This window comes from Brienomyrus brachyistius, chromosome 13 (assembly GCF_023856365.1).
Source record: "Brienomyrus brachyistius isolate T26 chromosome 13, BBRACH_0.4, whole genome shotgun sequence".
NCBI lineage: Eukaryota > Metazoa > Chordata > Actinopteri > Osteoglossiformes > Mormyridae > Brienomyrus > Brienomyrus brachyistius.
The window spans coordinates 18,101,705-18,118,588 of NC_064545.1; the positions used below are offsets into that span (position 1 = coordinate 18,101,705).

The 16,884-nt window shown below is 45.9% G+C and overlaps 1 protein-coding gene and 1 long non-coding RNA gene across 5 annotated transcripts; one reads left to right on the plus strand and one right to left on the minus strand.

Annotated features, from left to right (window-relative positions):
* Positions 1-1,287: 1,287 nt before the first annotated feature.
* On the minus strand, positions 1,288-6,387 carry LOC125706234 (uncharacterized). 4 transcript variants are annotated; one of them, XR_007381947.1, is made up of 4 exons: positions 6,019-6,387; positions 5,699-5,754; positions 3,929-4,826; positions 1,288-1,449 (listed from the first exon to the last, which is right to left on the minus strand). It is a non-coding gene; the product is annotated as an uncharacterized LOC125706234 (long non-coding RNA). The 4 variants fall into 4 exon arrangements; XR_007381946.1 differs by having other exon boundaries at positions 1,288-1,469; XR_007381944.1 differs by lacking the exon at positions 1,288-1,449 and having other exon boundaries at positions 3,615-4,344; positions 4,503-4,826.
* Positions 6,388-8,299: 1,912 nt separating this feature from the next.
* On the plus strand, positions 8,300-16,585 carry serinc4 (serine incorporator 4). The gene is made up of 12 exons (XM_048973654.1): positions 8,300-8,368; positions 9,234-9,401; positions 10,893-11,071; positions 11,805-11,884; positions 13,300-13,393; positions 13,638-13,849; positions 14,412-14,507; positions 14,622-14,748; positions 14,841-14,913; positions 15,003-15,054; positions 15,177-15,327; positions 16,372-16,585. Exons 1-12 carry the CDS (start codon positions 8,300-8,302, stop codon positions 16,583-16,585), a joined length of 1,515 nt encoding a protein of 504 aa, XP_048829611.1.
* Positions 16,586-16,884: the final 299 nt, after the last annotated feature.

Here is a 16,884-nt window from a genome sequence, read left to right on the forward strand (position 1 = left end):
ATGATCTGCCGGGTGACGCGACACACAGACAGTTACTGCCCTGCCCGAGGCTTGAAGCAGGGACCTCTTCCATTGTAAGTACGGCCACTCAGCGCGTCGTGCCACCATCCATCCTATGACCAACCAACCCTTAAGGGTTCAAGATAATGATGTGCCGGGTGACATGACAGCAATAGAAGACACTACTCTGCCGAGCCCAGGGCAGGGCAGTATCAATTTGTGCATCACATCACTCGGCAGTCCATCATCATGAACCCTTAACAGTGATTGGTCGATGAATGGATGGTGGTGCGATGCACTGAGTGACCGTGCCTGCAACCGACTGGTGCCTGGTTCAAACCTCGGGTAGGGCAGTAACTGGTTTTGCGTCACGTCACTCGGCTGATCATCCTCATGAACCCTTAATGGTAGTCAGTCGATGGATGGATGGTGGCGCAACACGCTGAGTGACCGTGCCTGCGATCAGAAGGTCGTCAGACATTCCAGTGTCTGTTTTTGCATCACGTCACTTGGCAGATCATCATCATGAACCCGTGGTCGGTCAGAGGATGGAGGGTGGTGCGACACACTGAGCGACCGTGCCTGCTGTCGAGAAGGTCCCTGGTTCGAGCCTCGGCAGAGTAGCATATTTTATGGCCGTCGCGTTCCCCGGCAGATTATTATCTTGAAGCCTTAAGGGTGGTCGGTCAGAAGATGGAGGGTGGCGCGGTACACTGAGCGACTGTGCCTGCTGTCAAGAAAGTCCCTGGTTCGAGCCTCGCAAAGACAGGTGCTACATGTATGAGACAGTATTTGGTCAGATAGGGAAAAAAAAAATCATATATACGAAAATCAGTACATACTAGCAGAGGTGGCCAGTGGTGCTGCAGGCTAAGCCTCTGTAACTGTGATCAGAAGGTTGCTGGTTCAAGCCCAGCCTTGGCGGAAGAGGTAGGTGGTACATGTGTGTGAATTCTTTATTTGGCAAGATAAGGAACTAAAAAACATATATACGAAAATCAGTATGCACAAGCAGGGGTGATGAGTGGTGCTGCAGGATAAGCCTCTGTATCGGTGATCAGAAGGTTGCTGGTTCAAACCCAGCCTTGGCGGAAGAGGCAGGTGGTACATGTGTGTGAATTCTTTATTTGGCAAGATAAGGAACTAAAAAACATATATACGAAAATCAGCATGCACAAGCAGGGGTGATGAGTGGCGCTGCAGGTTAAGCCTCTGTATCGGTGATCAGAAGGTTGCTGGTTCAAACCCAGCCTTGGCAGAAGAGGTAGGTGGTACATGTGTGTGAATTCTTTATTTGGCAAGATAAGGAAATAAAAAACATATATACGAAAAACAGCATGCAAGTAGAGCTGGTGAGTGGTGCTGCAGGCTAAGCCTCTGTATCTGTGATCAGAAGGTTGCAGGTTCAAATCCAGCCTTGGTAGAGTTGCCACAGAGATGGAGGAGGGGCTGCAGAGATGGAGGTGGGGCTGTAGAGATGGAGGAGGGACCACAGTGAGACAGATGGGAATGTGATTCACCAAAAAAATAGCTTTTTTTTTTTCAAAATGGTTGGTGAGTGGCTAATCTCTCTGCTTGTGATCAGGTCAGCGTGCTCAAGCCTGCCCTCAGCGGGATAGGCCCTTGAGCACACTGACTGATCCTGCGCTCTCTCTCTCTCTCACACACACACACACACACACACTCTCTGTCACACACACCACACTCCTCCACACTGCAGGGTCAGCCAGCGCATCCAAGGACCCATCCTGTAACCATCCTGCTGAAGGCGGGCTTGAACCTCCAACCTCAACTCTCCGATCACAAGCACAGCGACTTAGCCCACTGAGCCACTCACCATTCCCAGTTAGAACTAATCTTTTCGTAATTTTGACTCTCATACACGTACGGGTCAGAGCACATGTGGTTTACGCATCTGTGGCGATTTCTGAGCAACTTTTTACCCGGATCCGATTCAGACTCAACTTGCTATGTGCCCCCTCAGAATTGGGACACCTGCCTTTACACACACATGAACTTTAATGACATCCCATTCTTAATACATAGGCTTTAATATGGAGTTGGCCCACCCTTTGCAGATATAACAGCTTCAACTCTTCTGGGAAGGCTGTTCACAAAGTGTGTTTATGGGAATTTTTGACTATTCTTCCAGGAGAGCATTTGTGAGGTCAGGCACTGATGTTGGATGAGAAGGCCTGGCTCGGGGTCCCCGCACTGATTCATCCCAAAGGTGTTCTGTCAGATTGAGGTCAGGGCTCTGTGCAGGCCAGTCAAGTTCCTCCACACCAGACTCACTCATCCATGTCCTTATGGACTTTTGTGCACTGGTGCGCAGTCAATGTTGGATTAGGAAGGGGCCATCCCCAAACTGTCCTCACAATGTTGGGAGCATGAAATTGTCCAGAATGGCTTTGAATGCTGCAGCATAAAGAGTTCCTATCACTGGAACTAAGGGGCCAAGCCCAATCTTTGAGAAACAACCATGTAGCAGCGTGTTTTCCATCACTGCATCTGACGCTTTGCATTGCACTTGGTGATGTAAGGCTTGGATGCAGCTGCTTGGCCATGGACATCCGTTCCATGAAGTTCTCTACGCACTGTTCTTGAGCTAATCTGAAGACCACATGAAGTTTGTAGGTCTGCAGCTACTGACTCTGCAGACAGTTGGTGACTTCTGCACACTGTGTGCCTCAGCATGTGTTGTCCCGCTCTGTGATTTTACGTGGCCTACCACTTTGTGGCTGAGTTGCTGTTATTCTTCCACTTTGTTATAATGCCAGTATTAGTTCACCATGGAATACTTAGTAGCAAAATTTCACAAATGGAGTTATTCCACTGGTGGTATCCTATCACGAATTCACTGAGCTCCTGAGAGGGACCCATTCTTTCAGAAATGTTTGTAGCAGCAGTCTGCATGCTTAGGTGCTTGATTTCATGCACCTGTGGCTATGGAAGTGATTGGACCACCTGAATTCAATTATTTGGAGGGGTGTCCCAATACTTTTGGCAATATAGTGTATTTCCATATTGTCATGTGTATCCTTACCACTGTTGTACGTCATCCTATTGCGTCCCTAGCCATTGTGTAACTATGCTACTGTGTGTGGTCTCCCCCCGTTTGCCTGCTGTGTGTGTCGCTGTTCTGTTCCTTAAGTATGATCCTTTTAAGGACAACATTAAAGGAGCAACTTTGTGTCAGTTCGCGCCTCCTTACTATGCCTGTCTGGCACCACAATACAAATAAAACAGACTGCAGCTCTGAAAGGTTATCTACTACAGGCATGTGAATATTAATGTAATAGATCAAAAGAACAGACATAAACAGACGGCACTTGTCTCCAAATTCTACTAAAAAAATGCGCTTAATGCTGCGTTCAGTGCAAATGTAATGACGAAGACATTACAGATACTACTCCGCCTGAGGCTTGAACTAACAACCTCCTCGATCTCAGGCACGGTCACTCAGTGTGACCTATTATGCTTTATGAAATAACACTAAGTATACGACAGTCTGACTAAAGCACATAAATTCATCTGTTGTACTAAAGGTTGATATCTTTATAACAAGTAAAATTAACAAAATAGATTAAAAACATGATAGATGTACACAAAGATATACACATTCCATTTATTAACATTTTCAAATTAATCTGAGACTTAACACAAATACCTCCTCTGAAGACCAGGCATTACAGATTCTAAAACGTTTTACATATTGCACAGTGTCAGTTCGGTCAGTGATCTCTGAGGGTCATCGTTTGCAAGGCATCACACACAAAAATAAATGACACGTCTCCATATTTCAGACCTCTGGTACTTTGCTCCTATCCTGGGCGCGCAACATGGACACGCCTTAAATCCAACTCTTAAAGCACTAGCACACAAAGTAGCATGCAAACGCTGAGCGACAACCCCCTCCCACCCTTACCAAAATGGAGCTTGGCTTCCAAATGCTTCGTGACAGCTTCAAGGGATGGGGTCGTCTCCAAGCATGTCAAAGTCAGAGGCAACAGCATACAACTAGCACACATATTAGGTTTTACTAGGGCATGAAGGACACTTTGCAGAAATGGAGGAACACACAAGGCATCGATCTCTCTGGTTTGTACATCTCTGTATTACTCAACCATGTTGGCAATGCGCCAGACAGCTGAAGCCAACTCTGCATGAAGCTTTGCTCATATAAAAAACATTCAGGGACACCAATAGTTGTTAGGACCAGAGACATCACGCACAGTGCACCCTTCCTCCTTGGCCTGGTTGATGCACTCCATGGCCAGCATGTGGTCAATGCCCGGGTCCAACCCCATCTCACACACCACGGTGATGCCAGCCTCTTCTGCACTGCAAAAAGACAGGTGGAACGACAAGGGGACTGCAGCATGGTCACATGGTGATAAGTACCCAATCATAATGCATAGATTTTAAAGCCAATTACACTCCTTCATGCAAAAAACAACATTTATGCATTTTTATTTTTATGGAAATTTCATTCATCCTACTGACTCTGAAGCTCTCTCAAGGCAGGACAAACATAGCTGGCAGTCATCAGATTCACCTTCTTCCTCATGCAATGTTCAGCAATCATGGTGTGATGCTGGTAAGGAAGCAGACTACAGAAGACCCATCATCTCCAACATCTTCATACATGCGACTTCCGAAGCCTATGTATTCAGTCTCAAGGTACCTCCAGTACCTGATAACAACATCATGGTCCTTGACCAGAGACTCAAGGAGGCTCTGCTGGCTCGTGACATCCAGCATCACGGTGGTAGTGTTGGGGTATCTGGCAGCGACCTCCTACGCCTGATTCATCATGACTGAGGCTGGATTACAGATAGAACATTATAAGGGCTGCATTCAATGGTCATTACCATAAATCACATCTACATACTGTGGAAAACCCTGCCCAAAGTAATTTCTACAGCACAAATAAGGGACAAATATGAGTAACTGGTGCAAGTTTGGCGCATGTGGGATTTTCCCAGCCAGAGTTAGACGGGGGGGGGGGGGGGGGGAGGGCATTCTGTGGCAAGGTGGCCTGCTCTAAGATGCCCCCTCAGCTAGAATGGCTGGACGACTTGCAAAACGACTTGTTAGCTGTATTGCACACATGGGGTTTAGAGTGAGTGGTGAAATTTTGGTGACTTTTGGTCTGTGGATCGATGACAGTTCATTTCCAAGCGTGACGGTGCAGAGTATGAAGTTAAACGCCGTATTATATTATACGACGACAGAATAGAAGAAAATTTTCAGTAAAATGGATCCAGCAAAGTATCAAAAATATCTAGCAACTAAATCAGTCCCTTCTTGCGGTTGACAGCGACTGTGCCTTTAAATGGAGCGATAACGTCAGGGGAGGCAATCCGTGGCAGGGGGCAGTTTAGGGCATAACACCGGCAAAAGGCGTGTTGTTAATCGAGATTCGGTGCAAAGAAGTGCATATGAGATCACGTTTAAGGATTACATTGGGTGTCTCTTTCCGCAGACTAAACAAGTATATAAATATGTGGTGTGCTTACGATTAGTTCTACGTCTTCCTTCTTAATGATTACGTTGGCTAGCTCTTTCTCCCTGGAATGTTATAAAAGCAACAAAACGTTCGCAAATTGTATAACTCTACGGCAGGCGGGGCACTACATTCTCTAAAAATACCTAGTGTAAAAAGTAATAGGTAAAAACATTAAAAACGACTAACCGGTCCTGTTTTGATTTCTGTTCTCTCGATCGTCTGTCACCGATCACTGACATGGCCTGACGACGAAAAGGCACTCTTAATTTCATATTGTGATTTACATATTCATGAATCAACCAAACACTAACAATATAATCTAAAATGTAATAGCGGATATTACTGATTGTAGGGGGAAATCTGAAAACTTAAAAAAAAAAAACTACTGTAAATCCTTTTTACTATTAAATACAAAACATTGCATTACTTTCTAGACCATTTCTTATTTACTCTGGCGATCACAATCGAAATACCACTGTTTCTAGTGCCACAAAACTGGCGTCTACCGTTTGTAGATCGGAGCTGGATATTTCTTTTTCTTATGCATAGTCTGTGACTCGCTCCAAATTGGCAGCCCCACTGTCATGTTTTCGGGGTTTTCCCACTGGTTTTCCAGTGCAGTTTTCCTCCACGTCCAGGTCTAACTCTACGTCCCCCTCCTCAGCCACGTTGCATGTGGAAATGCGGAACTGTTTATCGCCGGCTGAGCGGGAACTCGGAAAGAAATGTGGGGAACACCGTTATCGTGTGCTCTCACGATCCAGAACCGAATGGTGTATGTGCGGTCAGGGGCCCGTTACCCAAAAGCGTAGTTGTTAACGCTGTTAGCAACTTACAAAGCACAATACCATTAACTACCAGTATTGCATATTTGTTACGTGAATTAACTGAATCTCTGACTTGGTCGTGTCTGGCTTGCTTAAGCTTCAATTTGATCTTCATGAAAGACACTTTTTGCAAATCATTCAAATACACCACAGCTACAGACACTTGATCTTGTGATTTTGCTTGAAGATTGTTTTAGGTTTCTAATAGTAATTACAGACTGATTGTCTCTTGCAATTTGCAGATTCATTAGCAATGCTGTTATTTGTTTCACTGACCATCGTGTTGCCCTACAGCCAGTGACTTTGGCTGTTTATAGGTAGAATATAAAAATCCAGACCAAGCATTTGTTTCAACTAACTATATATATATATATATATATATATATATATATACACAATTTATTTTTTCTTTCTTAGCTTTATTATAAAGGTTCCATTCTATTCTACTCTATTCTGTCTCACAACAAACTGATGTCATGTGTGGCTACTTAGACCCTTAATTGGTTTATTTGAATTCATGGCTGTAGTGGTTTAACTGTCAGAAGATTACCGGTCTAATATTAAATCCTGGGCCGAACAGTAGGAGTATATGGTCTCATGGTGTATTTGTAAGCCATTCATTTTGTTTTATCGTACATAAATGTCAGCTCAATGCAAGGGTCAGAAAGACAGATACATGGTGTGTTTGGGAAGTTCTTTAATGCGGCGCTACTGCTTCCTGTTCAGGATTATTAAGGGTGGTGGTATTTACATTTATTTTATTTGTCTAAAGTGATGTACAAGTTTAAGAATACATATTAATGATTAATAGAATTTATTTGAATAATTCAATAATTGATATCTGTTAATTGGCTTTTAGAACTTGAGAGTCAGGAGCACACAGTAGCTAGGTCCTAAGTTTAGCGTCACAAATGTTTGAACTCATTGACGACAAACCCAGTGAGCGAACGACAGGGTCTAGTGCTTCGAGCTGTGTGAAACAGTGAGAGGCAGCAGCGGAGAAGCCTTGAGAAAATAGGTGCGTGTTTGCACATTCTTGGTCAGCATATGTCCAGCTCTGGGTGAATGTGTGAGCAAGGCGTACCCACACCCTCGCATCTACTAGATGGATTAGTGCGTCAGACTGGAACACGGGTCATCCAGGAAAAGACCGAGGAGAAAAAAGTGGGATTATCCTACAGGCTTCCCTGTACACTGACCCATATTTAATCCGGTGTCCTGCACAGTCCCTAGTCAGTGCAGTGTGGTCACACAACAGGACACCTCTGTCCATAACACCTTGGGGCACATATAAACAAAATAATCAGACACTCTACATGGTCACTGGAAAATAAGTTATAGTAAGGAGTTTTTTCTGTGATTTTTGGATGCAGAGGCTGAAATTTGGCCTATTGTTGACAAACAGTGGGGCTCCTCTTTTGACTACTACCTCTTTTGAATACTGTGCAGAATCTCCTAATTGGCAGTTATGTTGTTTTACCAAAGTGGTACTAAAACTTTGTCAACACTCACTGAGATTTTGTATCTGCCAATAAGGTAGCAGTGCTTGTGGGGGAGGGGCTTTGGGGGACAGATGGGCAGACATGATGCTCAGGCCATAGCTGGCTAATCTTCCTTGGGGGAGGAGAATGGGTGGGGCAGGGAGGCCAGGCTTGTGTTCGTTCCGGATTTTTGGTTAAGGTCTTCCCGGATGCACGGAGCGAGTGACACCTGAAGTCCAGTTTTCCTGCAGAGGCTGTTAATCTGCCAGGGAGGGGAAGACGAGTATGACGTCCTCACAATCCAGCTATCTTCCAAAATCTGCTGGACAACATCATTTATGGATAATGTGAGGGACCATATTTTGGATCTGGATCGGAGATGCTGACTGATGTCCGTTTCGTTTGGTGATGCAACCCACCTGCTCACACCTTACCTAAGGGGGGGGGGGGGTCACAAACGACTGTTCCTGTGGATGACGATGTCCTCCTTTCTGGTGCACCAGCGCAGTGGTGTTTACAACTACATGCTCCACATGGTGGCCTATCAGGTGAGAGACTGGTCCAGTCCTAGACTTGCTTTGCATGGACCAATATTGATCTGGCTAATGTCTCGACTGAAGGTTTGCGTCCTGTGGTTTTTAGATTTAGCCCAGCTGTCCAGAAACTGAGTGGCTTACATGTATGTTTATACATGCAGACTCCTCCCCTAAAATCACTCGCTTCTACAGGTGTAAAAGAGGACCATACAGATTTCTGGTCAGGTTTAGTTATGCTCACGGGCCGTGGAAGACAGATACAGAGCAGATCCTGCAAAGTGATGCATTTAAATATAAATATAAACTAGCATCTGATTGCAGAAATTCCAGAAGTCATACAGAGCTACATACTAATGGATTGAGCTCATTTTCTTCATGCTTACCCATCATATTCCTTCTAGTTTAACTCTAGGTAGCTAAAATCATCTCTACTTGTGTGTTTGATTTAAAACAAAATGCAGATATAACTGTCTGCTTCTTCATTATTACTGTAAATTCTGAATACCTGCTCACCTCACAAAACACTATTTTGCTTCAGGTAGCATGCTGGGATTTAACTGATGCCAGAGATTACATTACGTTAAATACAGTCTAAAATTACAATTGACTGGTAGCTATGAGATTGCGTCACTCAGTGAGTAATCAATCAATTTGCCTAAAAAAAATATCACATTTTTGATTTTAATCTAAGATGTATATAATTCAATTTTTACTAATAAAATTTTATTTGCTTTAAATTATATGTAGATGATTTGTTCATGATTGGTCATCACTGCATTCTTAACAATGTTCCGGAAGATACCTGGGCGGGGGTCTGGGTGGACCCCAGGTTCCATGCTCTGTGGGTTTGAGCCTCGACCCTCTGTCTGCTCTTCAGATATGTTGCTGCTGTGGACCGGCCCCCTGCTCTCTGTGCTGTTCCTGCTGCCCCCCCATCAAGTCCTCCACCAGCACACGCCTCATGTACACCCTGTTCCACGTCCTGGCCTGCACCGTCTCCTGCCTCATGTTCTCCAAGACCGTCTCAGAGGCAGTGAGCCAGAACGTGAGTTCCTGTTTTTAGCTTCAAAAGGTGGCTTAAGTGAAACAGTCATCAGCAGCAGCAGATACCAGCAGATTCAGTGAAAAGGGAAGGAAAGTGATTTGAGTACAGTGGTCTCCAACCGTCTTCACAGTTAGAGCAATAGCACTGTGCAAAAGTCTTAGGCAGTCAAAGAAAATTATATTTAAATGATCTTCATGTTGGTGCAAAACTATGATATTAGTCTGTCAGAGTGTGTCAGCTTGGCCATTTCAAAACCACCCCAGTATTTGCTGCAACTGTGCAAAACTGTATTTTTTGACTTGATCACTACCCCAACCCAATTTACTTAATCAATACCTCATTAAGTTATTTAACTAATTAAGTTAATTTAGTGAGCTGTAACGAAATTTAACGAAGACATGGGATGGCTGAGGTGCCCCTGAGGAGAGGTTTGGGAACTGAAGCGGTGTGGTGTTCATCTAGCCAACCAAGAAGATGTCATTGACTTTCTGGAGAACAAATTCTTGTTAGGTTTTATGGTGTTACTGTAAATTTATACAAGTTCTGTTAAATTGTGTTTTTGTTCTGAGCACAAATACACCTACAACCCAGGTAAATAGCTTTACACATTTTCTTTGGCTAAGATTTTTGTACAGTGTTGTACATCTGGGGGGGCTACCAAATACTGGAGGTTACATTTGAGACTGGGGGTGCCCCCCTTGGTCTTTTCTGGTGGGATTATCCAAATCGACTACAAAAATCTGTGAGATCATGTTGACGATCGTGATCGACTGGTTGAGTGCACCATTGTGGCTCGGATTAAATCCCCTCACTGAACACGTAATGCTGGCATACAGAGTTGCAAGCTCTTCATCTGAATATCAGCCACGACTCCGTCGTCATTACTGTCCCATTGCAGGCCGCAGATGTGAATATTAAAATGTCTCGTTCATTGCGGCGAGTCACCTTCAGTAATGATCCAACTAATTCCTCTCCTGCGACAGGATTCCCTCAATCACAGGTAGCACTAAGGCTCGATATGGGAGCAACGCCCTCGGAACACAACGGCAAGCAGAGATAAACAGCGTTTCTCTTACTTTAGAATAAATGGCTTAATTCGTGTAGCATGCAGGTGTTTGAACTGAAGTATTCTCATTCATTTACTGTGTCCTGGCTGTTTCTGCTGGTAACTAAATGCTTAGGCTAGAGAATAGCAACACTTTATTAATCTCCATGGGGAAGGGGGCTTGCAGCACCCAGAGAGCAGGGGGGTTAAAGGCCTCGCTCAAGGGCCACCAATGTGTGACTGTTCTGTCACTGCTGAGCTGGAACCAGCGACCTTCCACCCACAGTGGTGCAGCCCAAGGAGTCACACATACTGTAGCTACCGTCCCTCGTGCAAACTATCTTTGCTGTAATAAAAGATAAAATGGGAGACATATACTGGAATCTGAATATGCAGCAGTAAGTAAGGGTTGTGTGTGTGTCCGTGTGTGTGTGTGTGTGTTATAGGTGCCTTTTTTCACCCTGCTGTGCGGCCGTGCCCACGGGAGCGAGGACTGTCAGATTCTGGTGGGATACTCGGCGGTATACAGGGTCTGCTTCGGAACCGCCTGCTTCCATCTCCTCATGGCGCTCTTCCTCATCGACGTCAGGTCCAGCCAAAGCTACCGTGCCCTCATCCAGAACGGGTCAGTACCATCGCCAGCTCCCAGTCCATTTAGCAATGGGCAACTTCACACAGCTTCTACAGTCACATTTCTATAGATCGAGGATAACAAACAGCATCGTTTCCTATGTGCACTTGACCTTCTGCTTCAGCTCTAAAATCAAACTCGACAGTGTCCACAGATCCCAGGAGTTCATTACACACGGCGCTCAAAACCCATCTGTTTAAGATTGTTTTCACCCTGCGATTTTCCTAGTCCCTAACTTAACCTGCTGTTTTAATCGTGTGTGGTTTTACTTTTCTTTGTGCTGGAGAGGCGCCTTTAAATAAAATGTATTATTATTATTGGTGTGCAGTTCTCCTTGAATTCTGGATTTTTTTGTCTGACATTCATCTAAAAGTTATTTACAAACGTGTGAAGAGAACATTAGTAAGTAACAGGAACTTTAAGCACATCAGGAAAAGTCAAGTGAAAAGTGTTTGCCTGACAGGGAAAATGCATCCCTGAGTAGCACCCCACACCTCGGCATGTTCATGTCAGTCACTTGGCTTTTTAAGGACTTAGGAGCAGTTACTGGGACAACCTCATTATCCATCTTGAAGCTTTTGTTTGTGCTCCGATGGATGGGGCTGGAGGTTATTCTATCAAAATGCAGAACGTTGTTCTCAGTTGATTCCCCCCCCCCCATCCCTCGTCTTGTCAGGACTGGGTCTTACTCCTCACTGAGTTTGATCTTAATTTCCATCACCTTCAGCTTCTGGCTTTTGAAGTTCTTCATCCTGGTGGCTATGTGCACTGCTGCCTTCTTCATCCCCACAGACTCATTCTTGCATGGTGAGTGACACACACACACACACACACACACACACACACACACACACGTTTGTATTCATATCTTTGTGGGGACCATACATTTGTTTTTATGGGAAAAACCTTAATCCCAGCAATGACAACCCTACCCAGCCCTGACCTTAACCATAAGGACTTTTGGCATTCTTTGAGTACTGTCAGATGGTGGCGTGGTGATGAAGTGGTTTGCACTGTCGCCTCACACTTCTAGGGCCTGGTGTTTAGCCCCCGCCATGGCTCCATGTGTGTCGAGCTTGCATGTCTTTCCCGTGTGATTGTGGAGTTTCCTCTAGGTGTGCAAGTTTCCCCCCACAGTCCCAAAGCATACTGAGGTTTATCGGAGTTACCATATTGCCCGTAGGTGTGCGTGTGTGAGGCCCTGGCGTGTGAGTGACTGGCGTGCGAGTGGATGGTGTGTGAGTGCGTGTGAGTGTGTTAGTGCGTGTGAGTGTGTGATGGGTTGGTGCCCCATCCTGGATTGACCCCTGCCTTCTTCCCATAGACTCTGCCCCCCCAACCCTGAATAGGATGAGCATTTACATGGATGGGTGATTGCTGTCAATTTATAAAACTGAGTCTCCCCTTTTGGGGACTGAAAAAGTGGTCCCCACAATGTCAAAACAACAGATATTAATCACATTGTGAGGACGGTTGTTTCCGACAATGTAATACATACATAACCCACATGCACACGCACACTCACACAAGACATACATCACAGCAATGCCCAGATCCACACCTCTGTTCCTAATTCCAAACCTGCCTTTTTAGTGTGAAGCTTATAAAGAGGAGACTTTCTTAAGACATGAAAGGAACTCGACAGATTCATTAAGCTGCATCTCTTTTAATATTTTCAGCAGTTTTTTTCAAATGCTAAAGCTTATCAGCCACTAAAGAACATCTTTACAATTATTAAAGTCAGACTGCCGGTATCCTTCATTAACGAAAGCCTAACCTTCGTGGGACAGCAGGCCAGTCCTTGAGGCTCTACATACATAATCGTTATACTTCTGGCTAATTGTGCACTTGAAGATGAGTTTAATGAAAATGGGGAATTGCTTGGGATTTCCGAAAGAAGTATGAGAACTACTGATATAACCAAACATATTACGCGAAATCATGCTTTAAAAAAGGTTTTTCAATGTTGGGGAAGGGTTAGTGCTCATAAGCTTATTTTGGTTTCTTTTGATAGTCATTAGTGGTTCTGTCTCAAAGAGGTTCTGCTATACAGATGCAACTCTCGTTATTGAATGAATGATAGCTGTTGCTCGCAATGGGTCACTCCATGTAAGGTTCTAGAGTGTTAGAACGTGGAATGTAATGATGCTGAGGCGGAGCCTGTTGCCCGGCGGTTCTCAGCCTACCTCTCAGTGTCTCTCCGTTCTTGTTCCCCCGCTCAGCTTGGCACTACATTGGAGTGGTGGGGGGGTTGGCCTTCATCATTATCCAGCTCATCCTCATCACAGCTTTCGCTCACACCTGGAATAAGAACTGGTGAGGGGTTTAAGGGCACAGCTGCGGGTGCAGGTGCTTGGGCTCGGCTAGTTTGGGAGGGGTGTTTATGAGGTGGGGGCTAGCTTGTGGGTTTGTGGGAAGGCATAGGTAAAATACACAATACATGCATGTATGTGTGTGTGTATATATGAGCAGAACCCTGATAATATTAAGGGTCTCTGTTCCTATGCCTGCACTGCGAGATGCTCACAGCTAACGTGTCACCTGCTGCCCCCCCTCCCAGGTTAACGGGTGCTGCCAAGAACAAGTGCTGGTATGTAGCCATCATGCTGGCCACCCTGCTCTTCTACACTATAGCCGTCTCCGCCTTCAACTTCATGTACCAGTACTACACGCACCCGGCCGCCTGCTATCTCAACAAGGCCCTGCTGTGGACCAACCTGGGCCTCTGCAGCCTCATGTCCTTCCTCGCCGTCACGCCCTGCGTACAGAGGAGTGAGCGCCCCCTGCTGTCTCTACACACACATGCCAATGGACTTCCTAAGGACTCTCATTTTACAGAAATGAAGAATTTGCAGCCGTTCAAAAATCGAACGCGAAAAACTGAAAAACATTGTGGTCTTATGTAGACACTTGTGAAAACTCATATTTATTTTGTGTTCATGCGCCTGAAACTGTTTTCGGTAGTTTACGAGATATAGTTTCTACAAAGGCATTAAAACCTGTTTATGCATTTACATACATTCAGCCATAATGGGGACTTATGTGGCCCATTCGTTTGGGTGGACGGCACTAGAAGCTCCACATTACATCCTTTTACTCTCCACATATCAGTTAATAATTCCATTCCATGTCCAAGCCACTTAAACATCCCACCTAACTTTGTATTCCTGACGTACTTCTGAGGGCCACATCTGCTAATGAGGTTCATTAATCCCACAGTGTTCCCCCGTTCCACTGTTTCTACGCCTCAGAGTCATTCACTATCACAGACCCTGAATCCCATTGCACCCCCTCGCCTGCTGACCTGCCCCCCCCCCATCTCTGGTATCGCCAGGGCAGCCTCGCTCCGGCCTGCTGCAGGCGTCCATCATCAGCTGCTACGTCATGTACCTGACCTTCTCGGCACTCTCCAGTCGCCCCCCAGACACAGGTACCAAGGCCTGGGAAGATATTCACTCCCGGCAGGCTTCCCCCCTTCCCGTCGACTGCTTGCATTTGAGAGAGCAAGAACCGATTGAGATGTATTTGTATTCTGTGTCTGTAGTGGTGTACGAGGGTACAAATATCACCGTGTGTCACCCGAACGTGAACCAAGATGGCATCCAGAAGGAGGGCAATGCTGTCGCCATTATTGGGGCGGCTATCATGTACTGCTGTGTGCTGTTTGCCTGGTGGGTCCCCCGACACACAGTGAAGCAGGGTTAGTCTGACTCAAAGGCTGATGTGTCCCATGAAACCAATTTTACCCCTGTCATCCCTTCAGCAACGAAGCCTCCTACCTGGCTCAGATGTTCGGGCCTTTCTGGATGATCAAAGTTTATCGTTACGAGTTCAAGGTAAACACCCTCGGCAAGTGGTCACTGTCATTCCGCCTGCAGGCCATGGGGACATCCTCCTAATGTCATAAATCCTCCGCCCGTTATAGAAGGCCACTTGCTGTTTCTGCTACCTAGAAGAACCAGTAGCTCAGGAATCAGGTAAGAACAGGCATTTGTAGACATTTCTGGAATTGCTTGCTCTATGGTTTGTTTTATTGCCTGTCTACAGTATTCCACCGCTATGTCCTGGCCTAAAGGGCTGCTCTCTCGCTTCCCTGCAGCTGTGGTGCTTGAGGTGCATGAAGGTTTTCAAGGAAGCCAGAGGGTCATTCACAACGAGAATCAACGGGTCACCTACAGCTACTTCTTTTTCCACTTTGTGTTCTTCCTGGCATCTCTCTATGTGATGATGACCCTCACCAACTGGTTCAGGTGGGTATGTCCCTCAGGCTGTGAGGCCTGGCACTCAAGCGAAAACCTGGATAATTCAAGGTTCTTTTATTGACTCAGTTTGAAGGGTTATCCTGCCAATTTTTATGGGATTTAGGTGTGAAACAGGTACCATTGGTATGTAAGGATACAGCCCAAAAACTATTTTCTGTTGACTGTATATTACTGGTGCCCCTGGTTGTGTCTGTAATGTTCTCTGTTTGTTCATGTACATTTTCTCCTGCAGTCGGAAACCATGCATTCTGAAGGGTCTCTAAGTTGCCCACGATGTGTGATTATTGTATGTGAATGTGTGCTTTGTGATGGATTGGCTTCCCATCCATGGTGACCCTGTCTGGTTCCAAGTTCACTGTGACCAGAGGTGGACAATTCAGGTCCAGAGAGTAAAAGGGCCAGATCAAGACTTTTACTCTCTGTACCCACTACCCACCTCTGACTTTAATGTTGTACTGGATGAGCAGTCTGGACGACACGTGGATGGATGTAGAGTCCCGTTAGTAAGTTGAGTGCAGTGGTTGCAGACATGGACTGAAGATCCCTATGAAAAGATCTTCTGTTTCACAAGAGAGCAGCACACTTAAGGCCATTGCATACCAAGTCTGTATTTTTCGACTGAAAGTGTTGCATGTTTAAAAATAAATCTGACCTCAGCTTGTATCGATTCTCCATGCTCAAATTCTCCATGCTCTTGATGCCTTCTGGCCAGATGGACCCATTTTTTTTCCTCATTTTTCCCTCTCAGAAGATGTGAAAGGACCACAAAATTATCCTCACTGCTAGAGGAGTCTATTTTGTCTCATATTGCGAATTTTCGCTATTTTAGAACAATAAAATGCAGCAGGCTCAGTGGGCAAGGTTTCTATGTATAACGATATTTATCAGATGATGGATTAAATACACACATACAGAAAATATGGACTTGGTGTGCATTAGCCTTTGACCTTAATTGTTCTTGTTAAATACCAGGCTGGTGGAACTCTGGGTGCAGGTTTTGGGTAAAAGCCACGCCTCGTCTTACCCCCACAGCTACGAGTCGGCTGTGCTGGAGACCACTTTCACCCAGGGCAGCTGGTCCACCTTCTGCGTGAAGCTGAGCTCCTGTTGGGCCTGCGTTCTGCTGTACCTGGGACTGCTGCTGGGTCCTGTGTGCTGCGGCCAGCCGGGGTCGGCCTCACGGCCTCGCCGCGCACGGATCTGCGGGCGCTCCGCGGCCCGGTGCCACATAGCAGTCAGCGTGTGAATATGCAGGCGGCGGGCGGCGGGTGCGGAGGTAACGCCACGGAGTCACACAGGGCGCGCGTGGCGAGGACCACATGCGGCGAGGGAAAAAGCCAGTGGGTGGGATGCAGGGTGTCTGCGCACACCCAAGGGCACTGCGCAGAAACTGCGGTCGCTGCGCAGCTGAAGCAGAGATGGATGTCGTATGATGGAGCTGCTGGGTCAGTCCTACTGAGGGCTGTGTGCAGCTCTGGGCCACCGACCGCTGTACGGCGCACAGACCTGAGGAATCACATGACATTAATGTGTTTATCGCTCACT